The sequence below is a fragment of the Eimeria maxima genome, genomic scaffold (genome assembly GCF_000499605.1).
Source record: "Eimeria maxima Weybridge genomic scaffold, Emw_scaff206, whole genome shotgun sequence".
In the NCBI taxonomy this organism is placed as follows: domain Eukaryota; phylum Apicomplexa; class Conoidasida; order Eucoccidiorida; family Eimeriidae; genus Eimeria; species Eimeria maxima.
In genome coordinates, this window is record NW_013563652.1 from 33,810 (window position 1) to 43,289 (window position 9,480).

The window sequence follows — 9,480 nt, forward strand, 5'->3', positions numbered from 1 at the left end:
ATTTTTTTTTTTTTTTTTTTTTTTTTTTTTTTTTTTTTATTTATTTTATTTATTTTCTTCTTTTTTTTATTTATATTTATATTGTTATTATTTTTTAATAAAGAAGAAGATATTCTTTTTCTTCTTCTTTTATTTATTAATTTATTTAATTTATTTATTTTATTTATTAAGGATATATTCTTCTTATTAATTAAGGAGACACCTGGATATACGGAGGCAGGTCTTAGTCTTTGTTGTATAAATCCTTGACGAGCAGCAGCAGCAGCAGCTAGCTGCTGCTGCTGCTGTTGTTGTTGTTGCTGTTGTTGTTGTTGCTGCTGCTGCTGCTGCTGTAGGAGTGCTAGCTGCGGATGCAGAATTGTCTCCTGAGGGTACACAGCTAGCTGCGGAGAGACAACAGCTAGCTGCTGCGGAGCGACAATAGCTAGCTGCTGCGAAGGGACAATAGTTAGCTGCTGCTGCCCAACAGAGACACTAGCAGCAGCTAGCTGCTGGTGCAGGGATAATACTTGAGGGACAACAGTAAGCTGCTGCTGAGTTATATACTGCTGCTGCTGCTGCTGCTGAGGTATAATTCCTATCTGCTGCTGCGGCTGCTGCACATAAGCTAGCTGCTGCTGAGGTATATAAGTTAGCTGCTGCTGTATACCTGTCTCCTGCTGTATAATTGTCTCCTTAAGGATAACTGTCTCCTGAGGGATAATAGTTAGCTGCTGCTGCTGCTGCTGTTGCTGCTGCTGGTGGTGGATAGGGATACCTAGCTGCTGCATAAATGTCTCCCCTGGGCTAACTGTCTCCTGAGAGATAACAGTTAGCTGCTCCTGCTGCTGCTGCTGCTGTTGCTGCTGCTGCTGGTGGATAGGGATACCTAGCTGCTGCATATATGTCTCCCCTGGGCTAACTGTCTCCTGAGAGATAACAGTTAGCTGCTCCTGCTGCTGCTGCTGCTGGACAACGACGTGCTGCTGGTGGATAGGGATACCTAGCTGCTGCATAAATGTCTCCCCTGGGCTAACTGTCTCCTGAGGGATAACAGTTAGCTGCTGCTGCTGCTGCTGCTGCTGCTGCTGATGGATAGGGGTAGCTAGCTGTTGCATAAATGTCTCCCCTGGGCTAACTGTCGCCTGAGGGATAACAGTTAGCTGCTCCTGCTGCTGCTGCTGTTGCTGCTGCTGCTGGTGGATAGGGATACCTAGCTGCTGCATAAATGTCTCCCCTGGGCTACCTGTCGCCTGAGGGATAACAGTTAGCTGCTGCTCCTGCTGCTGCTGCTGTACGACGACGACCTGGTGGATAGGGATACCTAGCTGCTGCATAAATGTCTCCCCTGGGCTAACTGTCTCCTGAGGGATAACAGTTAGCTGCTGCTGCTGCTGCTGCGGCTGTTGCTGCTGCTGCTGGTGGATAGGGATACCTAGCTGCTGCATATATGTCTCCCCTGGGCTAACTGTCTCCTGAGGGATAACAGTTAGCTGCTCCTGCTGCTGCTGCTGTTGCTGCTGCTGCTGGTGGATAGGGATAGCTAGCTGCTGCATATATGTCTCCCCTGGGCTAACTGTCTCCTGGGGTATAGGAGCAGGGACAGCTAGCTGCTGCTGTATATATGTATCTGTATAGCTAGCTGTCTCCTGAGGTACAGCTAGCTGCTGGTGCTGGTGCTGCTGCTGCTGCTGTATAAGTGTCCCCTCATAGCTAGCTGTCTCCTCAGGGTTAATCACTACATAAGGAATTGTTGTCTCCTGTTGGATTTGCTGTTGCTGCAGTAACGCTGCTGCTGCTGCTGCTGCTGCTGCTTCTTGCTGCTGCTGCAATATTGTTGCTGCTGCTGCTGCTTCTGCTGCTTCTGCTGCTGCATCTGCTGCATCTGCATCTGCTGTTGTTTCCTCAGGTATAAAGTCCATAGGCATATAATCCTCTGTATCCTCATTATGTGTATATAGTGTCTCCTTTATTGTCTGCTTTATTACTGTCTCCTCCTCTATTACTATAGGTGTCTCCTTTATTGTCTCCCTTATAGGTGTCTCCCTTATTAATATAGGTGTCTCCTCTATTAATATATGTGTCTCCTTTTCTTGTATATAAGCTGTCTCCTCTATAGGTAGTATAGGTGTCTCCTCTATAGGTAGTATAGGTGTCTCCTTTTCTTGCGTCTCCTTTTCTTGTGTCTCCTTTTCTTGTGTCTCCTCTATAGGTATATATGTATCCTTTATTAATATAGTTCTCTCCTCCTTTTCTTCTTGTCTCTCCTCCTTTTCTTCTTCTTGTCTCTCCTCCTTTTCTTCTTCTTGTCTCTCCTCTTGTTCCTGTTGTGTCTCCTTTGTTTGTATAAGGAATGCTAATTGTGTCCCCTCTCGTAGTGTATACACTGTCTCCTTTTCTTCTTCTTTCTCCTTTTCTTCTTCTTTTTCCTTTTCTTCTCCTGTCTCCTTTTCTTCTTCTCTCTCCTTTTCTTCTTGTGTCTCTTTTTCTTCTTCTCTCTCCTTTTCTTCTCCTGTCTCCTTTTCTTCTTCTCTCTCCTTTTCTTCTTGTGTCTCCTTTTCTTCTTGTGTCTCCTTTTCTTCTTGTGTCTCCTTTTCTTCTTGTATTCCCTCTTGTGTATGTGCTTCCTGTTGTATAATTGTCTCCTTTTGTGTCTCCTTTTGTGTCTCCTTTTGTGTCTCCTCTTGTCTAGGTGTCTCCTTATGTGTCTCCTCCTCTATAAGTGTTTCTTTTTGTTTATTTTCTGTCTCCTCCTCCTCCTTATCTATCTCTTCCTTCTTATGTGTCTCCTCCTCCTGTTGCTTATCTGTCTCCTTTTGTTTCCTATCTCTCCTCTTTTGTTGCCTATTTTTCTCCTCTTGTCTATCTGTCTCCTGGTGTATAGGCACCTCTCCCTGTTGTATATTGGGGTGTATAGGGAGTATTCCTTGTTGTTGTATATAATTATCTAAATTGGGGTGTATAGGCAGCTGTCCTTGTTGTATATGACTATCTAAATTTGGGTGTATAGACAGCTGTTGTCTTAATAATCTTGCTGTTTGTCTTGTTATTCTTCTTTCTGTTGTTATTTCTTCCCTTATTATTCGTAACTTAGATCTACCTCCTCTTCTTCTACGGCTAGCTGGCTCGCTAGGACTAGCTAGCTCGCTAGCAGTAGCTAGCTGGGGAGCGCTAGCTAGCTGGGGAGGGCTAGCTGACTGGGGAGGGCTAGCTGAGTGGCTAGGGGTAGCTAGCTGCTGTTGTGGGGATAACGACGGATGTGCAGCTAGCTGCTGCTGCTGTTGTTCAGCTAGCTGCTGCTGCCGTTGTTCAGCTAGCTGCTGCTGCCGTTGTTTAGCTAGCTGCTGCTGCTCTTGTTCAGCTAGCTGCTGCTGAGTGGATAACTGCCGAGGTCTAGCTAGCTTGGGAGGGCTAGGTAGCTGGGGATAGCTAGCTACCGGTGGAGGGCTAGCTAGCCGTGGAGGGCTATCTGGCTCGGGGGGAGCAGCTAGCTGCCGAGGGATGGCTTGCTGCTGCTGCTGCTGCTGCTGCACAGCTTGCTGCTGCTGTGCGGCTAGCTGCTGCTGTAGAACCTGCTGCTGCTGTGCGGCTAGCTGTTGCTGTACTGCTAGCTGCTGCTGTACTGCTAGCTGCTGCTGTGCGGCTAGCTGCTGAAATGCAGCTAGCTCGTGGGCCGTAGCTAGCTGCTGCAGTGCACCTAGCTGCTCAGGCCCAGCTAGCTGCTGCACTGCGGCTAGCTGCTGCAGTGCACCTAGCTGCTCAGGCCCAGCTAGCTGCTGCACTGCGGCTAGCTGCTGCAGTGCACCTAGCTTCTGCACTGTAGCTAGCTGCTGAGGTCCAGCTAGCTGCTGAAGTGCAGCTAGCTGCTGCGCTGTGGCTAGCTGCTGAGGGGCAGCTAGTTGCTGCAGTGTAGCTAGCTGCTGCGCTGTAGCTAGCTGCTGCGGGGCAGCTAGCTGCTGCAGTCCAGCTAGCTGCTGAGGGGCAGTTAGCTGTTGGAGTGTGGCTAGCTGCTGCAGTGTAGCTAGCTGCTGCGGGGTAGCTAGCTGCTGCAGTGCACCTAGCTGCTGGGGTGCAGCTAGCTCCTGCTGTAGAGCTAGCTGCTGCGGCACAGCTAGCTGCTGCTGTAGAGCTAGCTGCTGAGGTAAGGCTAGCTGCTGCTGTAGAGCTAGCTGCTGCTGTAGAGCCTGCTGTAAGGCGAGCTGCTGCTGCTGCTGCTGCTGCAGTGCCTGCTGTAAAGCGAGCTGCTGCTGCTGCTGCTGCTGCTGCTGCAGAGCTAGCTGCTGCTGTAGAGCTTGCTGCTGCTGTAGAGCTTGCTGCAAAGCGAGCTGCTGCTGCTGCTGTAAAGCTAGTTGCTGCTGCTGCTGCTGCTGCTGCTGTAAAGCTAGTTGCTGCTGCTGCTGCTGCTGCTGCTGTAAAGCTAGTTGCTGCTGCTGCTGCTGATGCTGTTGTAAAGCTAGTTGCTGCTGCTGCTGCTGCTGCTGCTGTAAAGTTAGTTGCTGCTGCTGCTGCTGCTGCTGCTGCTGTAAAGCTAGTTGCTGCTGCTGCTGCTGCTGCTGCTGTAAAGCTAGTTGCTGCTGCTGCTGCTGCTGCTGCTGTAAAGCTAGTTGCTGTTGCTGCTGCTGCTGTAAAGCTAGTTGTTGTTGCTGCTGCTGATGTAAAGCTAGTTGTTGTTGCTGCTGCTGCTGTACACCTAGCTGCTGTGGTGCAGCTAGCTGCTGAAGTACAGCCAGCTGCTGCAGGGGAGCTAGCTGATCATTCGCAGCTAACTGCTGATTCGTAGTTAGCTGTTGTGCTGCACCTAGCTTCTGCTGTGCTGCTTGCTGCTGATTCGTAGCTAGCTGTTGCGGTGCAGCTAGCTGCTGCTGCTGCTGTTGTAGAGCTAGCTGCTGTTGCTGCTGCTGTAGAGTTAACTGCTGCTGTAGAGCTAACTGCTGCTGTAGAGCTAACTGCTGCTGTAGAGCTAACTGCTGCTGCTGCTGCTGTTGCAGAGCTAGCTGCTGCTGCTGCTGCTGTTGCTGCTGCTGCTGTAGAACTAGCTGCTGCTGCTGCTGCAAAGCTAGCTGCTGCGGCACAACTAGCTGTTGATTATTCGCTAGCTGCTGCTGATTAGCTAGCTGCTGCTGCTGCTGCAAAGCTAGCTGCTGCGGCACAACTAGCTGTTGATTATTCGCTAGCTGCTGCTGATTAGCTAGCTGCTGCTGCTGATTAGCTAGCTGCTGCTGATTAGCTAATACAAGAGAAGAAGGAGAAGGAGAAGGGAGGGCATTAAGTACTAATACAGGAGTATTAGGAGGAAGACCTTCGGTTGTATAGGCAGCTTGTTGCTGCAATTGCTGCTGCAATTGCTGCTGCAATTGCTGTTGCAATTGCTGCTGCAATTGCTGCTGCTGCGGTTGCTGCTGCTGCTGCAGCAGCGTAAATTGTGTCGTATGTAACAGAGAAGCAGAAGAAAAAGAGGAAGAAGAAGAGGAAGAAGAGGAGGAGGAGGAAGAAGAAGAGGAAGAAGAAGAAGAGGAGGAGGAGGAAGAAGAAGAAGAAGAAAAGAAATTAATTTCTTTTTTTTTTCTTTTATAAGAAGAAATATTATTTTGTACTTTTATACATAAATCTTCTTTTCTTCCTTTTTCTTCTTTTTTTTCTTTTTTTTCTCCTTTTTCTTCTTCTTTTTTTTCTTCCTTTTCTTTATTATTAATAATATTATTATTATTTATATAATTAATTGTACTATTATTATTTATTTCTTCTTTTTTTTCTTCTTTTTTTTCTTCTTTTTCTTTTAATTCGTTATTAAATTCCTTCAATTTTTCTTCCATCAATTTTATCCAATTTTCTTCTTTTTCTTTTTTTTCTTCTTTTTTTTCTTCTTCTTTTTCTTCTTTTTTTTTATTTATATTATTTATTCCTTCTTCTTCTTTTTCTTTATTTACTCCTTCTCCTTTTCCTCCTTGTTCTTCTTTTTTTGTTGTATATATTTCCTCTTCTTCTTCTATACAATTATTATTATTTATTTTTTCTTCTTTTTCTTCTTTTTCTTCTTTTTCTTTATTTATATTATTATTTATATAATTATTTTTTTCTTCTTTTTCTTTATTATTATTATTTATTTGTTTATTTATATTTATATTTATTATTTTTCCTTCTTCTTCTCCTTCTTCTTCTTCTCCTTCGTCTCTATTAATAATAATAATTTCTTGTTTTTTTATATTTATTATTTCTTCTTCTTCTTTATTTATATTTATATTTATTATTTCTCCTCTATTAACAATTGGCTGTCCTCCTGCTGCTGCTGCTGCTGCTGCTGCTGCTTCTGCTGCAGGGGGCGCTGCTGTTAGTGTTAGTGGTGCTGCTGCTGGTCCTGCTGCTAGTATTGCCGGTGCTGCTGCTGCTGGTCCTGCTGCTGGTCCTGCTGCTGCTAGTATTGCCGGTCCTGCTGCTGCTGGTCCTGCTGCTGGTGCTGCGGCTGCTAGTATAGCCGGTGCTGCTGCTGGGGCTGCTGCTGGTGCTGGTGCTAGTATAGCCGGTGCTGCTGCTGCTGGTCCTGCTACTGGTGCTGCTGCTAGTATAGCTGGTGCTGCTGCTGGTGCTGCTGCTGGTGCTGCTGCTGGTGCTGCTGCTGGTGCTGCTGCTAGTATAGCCGGTGCTGCTGCTGGTCCTGCTGTTAGTACTACTGGTGTTGCTGCTGGTGCTGCTGGTGCTGCTGTTGCTGCTGCTGCTGATGCTGGAAGAATGTCTCCTTGCTGCATATATACATCACTTACTAATACAGGGAGAATTATTGTTGGTGCTGGTGCTGCTGCTGGTGCTGCTGCTGGTGCTGCTGCTGCTAGTACTACTGGTGCTGCTGCTGCTGGTACTGCTGCTGGTCCTGCTGCTAACACTACTGGTCCTGCTGCTGCTGGTCCTGCTGCGGGTCCTGCTGTTAGTAGTACTGGTCCTGCTGCTGCTGCTGCGCCTGTTGCTGGTCCTGCTGTTATTACTACTGGTCCTGCTGCTGCTCCTGCTGCTGCTCCTGTTGCTGGTCCTGCTGTTAGCACTACTGATCCTGCTGCTGCTCCTGCTGCTGGTCCTGCTGTTAGTACTACTGTTCCTGCTGCTGCTCCTGCTGCTGCTCCTGCTGCTACTGGCGCTGCTGGTACTAGTGCTGCTGGTGGTGTTAATGCTGCTACTGCTATTGGTGATGCTGCTGCTGCTGCTGGCGATGCTGCTGCTGCTGCTGCTGCTGCTGCTACCCTTGGTGATGCTGCTGCTACCCTTGGTGATGCTGCTGCTGCCCTTGGTGATGCTGCTGCTACCCTTGGTGATGCTGCTGCTACCCTTGGTGATGCTGCTGCTACCCTTGGTGATGCTGCTGCTGGTGATGCTGCTGCTGCTGCTGGTGATGGTGCTGCTGCTGCTGCTGCTGCTGCTGCTCGTGATGCTGCTGGCTCCGAGGCTGCTGCTGCTTTTTCTGCTGCCTGTGCTGCTGCTGGTGATGCTGCTGGTGGTGCTGCCGGGCTTGTTGCTTCTGCTGCTGCTCGGGCTGCTGCTGCTGCTGCTGCTGGTTCTATAAGAAAGTCATCTTGCTGCATATTCATATTATCCATCCAGTAGGGATATAAGTCTGGTGGTGGTGGTGGTGCTGCTGCTGCTGCTGCTCCTGTTGCTGCTCCTGCTCCTGCTGCTGCTGCTGCTGAAGGCACTCCATCTAGCTCCCTATCCATATTTTCTATCAAAAAGGAAAGGAGGTCGTCTTCTGCTGCTGCTGCTGCTGCTTCGTCTGCTGATGCTGGTGCTGCTGCTGCTGCTGCTTCTGCTGCTGCTGCTGTCAGCAGCTCGTCCTGCTGACTTATATCCCCTGTCCAGAAAGACAAAAATTCTTCCTTCTCCTCTTCTGCTGCTGCTGCTGCTGCTGCTGCTGCATCTGCATCTGCTGCTGCTGTTGCTGCTGCATCTGCTGCTGCTGCTGCATCTGCTGCTGCTTCTGCTGCTGCATCTGCTGCTGCATGTGCTGCTCCTTCTGCTGCTGGCGGAGAAAGTGCTGGTGTTGATGGTGTTGCTTCTACTTCTGCTGCTGCTGCTACTTCTGCTGCTGCTGCTACTTCTGCTTCTGCTGCTGCTGCTGCTTTGAGCAGCTCGCTCTGCTGCGGTGTTGTGTCATCTACCCAAACAGGGGAAGTTATTCCTTCTCCTTTTTCTCTTTTTGCTGCTGCTCCTGCTGCTACTTCTGCTGCTGCTGCTGCTACTTCTGCTGCTGCTGCTGCTGCTGCTGCTACTGGTGACTGCGCTATTGCTGCTGCCAGTGGCGATGTTGCTGCTGCTGCTAGTGGCGACGTTGCTGCTGCTGCTAGTGGCGATGGTGCTGCTGCTGCTTGTGGTGATGGTGCTCCTGCTGCTGCTGCTGCTGGTGCTGCTAGTGGCGATGGTGCTGTTGTTGCTGGTGCTGGTAGTGGTGATTGTGCTGCTCCTGCTGCTGCTGCTAGTGGTGGCGCTGCTGCTGCTGCTGCTGCTGCTAGTGGTGACTGTGCTGCTCCTGCTTCTGGTGCTAGTGGTGATTGTGCTCCTCCTGCTGCTGCTGCTAGTGGTAACGCTGCTGCTCTTGCTGTTTGTAGTGGCGATGCTGCTGCTGCTGCTGCTAGTGGTGAGGCTGCTGCTGCTGCTGCTGGTGCTAGTGATGATTGTGCTGCGCCTGCTGCTGCTGGTAGTTGTGATGCTACTGCTAATGCTGGTGATGCTGCTGCTGCTGGTGACGCTGCTGCTGCCGCCGCTGCTGCTGCTGGTGGTGATGCTGCTGGTGATGCTGCTGCTGCTTCTGGTGGTGGTGGTGGTGCTGCTGCTGCCTCTCCTACATACTGCAACGTCTGTTGCTCTGTTGCATGCAGCCCCACAGCAGCAGAGTCTCCTGTTTGCTGCTGCAGGTGCAACAGCAGCTGCTGCTGCAGTTCATGCTGCTGCTGCTGCTGCTGCTGCTCTTCTGTTTGCTGCTCCCTCTTTGCCCTCTTCTTAGGGGGCTCATCGTACCATTGGTTGTCGGAATCAGCACGCTGCTGCTGCTGCTGCTGCTGCTGCTGTTGCTCCTGCTGCTGCTGCTGCAGTATAGTATCTGCGCCTCCTAGTAGCTCTATTTCTCTGCACAACTGCAGCAGACTATTTTGTTCATCTGCTGCTGCTGCTGCTGCTGCTGCTGCTGCTGCATGCGGTGTACCATCATCACCATCATCAGGAGGAGCAGCAGCAAGTCTTCTTCCTTTTATATATTTTATATCTTTTTTTTTATTTAATAAAAAAAAACAAAAATTAAATAAAAACAGGAGAATTAAGGAGGAAGAAAAAAGAAAAAAAGAAAAAGATAAATTACGGTGTCTCCTCTTCTTCCTGTCTCCTAATTGCTGCTGCTGCTGCTGCTGTTGCTGCTGATGCTGCTGCTGTAGATGGACTGCATTCTGCTGTTGTACTACTTGCTGCTGCTGCTGATACTTTACTACTTCCCGCTGCTGCTCCTGCTGCTGCTGCTGCTGCTGCTGC

The 9,480-nt window shown here is 49.2% G+C and overlaps 1 protein-coding gene across 1 annotated transcript in view; it reads right to left on the reverse strand.

The window, feature by feature from the left end:
• EMWEY_00021660 (hypothetical protein) overlaps positions 1-9,163 on the reverse strand; it is a gene marked incomplete at both ends in the record, with an annotated part of 11,295 nt that extends 2,132 nt beyond the window's left edge. The window contains 3 exons of the mRNA XM_013477865.1: positions 203-5,384; positions 6,243-9,074; positions 9,161-9,163. Coding sequence (XP_013333319.1) covers positions 203-5,384; positions 6,243-9,074; positions 9,161-9,163 — 8,017 coding nt within the window. The remainder of the gene's footprint in view (positions 1-202; positions 5,385-6,242; positions 9,075-9,160) is intronic.
• Positions 9,164-9,480: the final 317 nt, after the last annotated feature.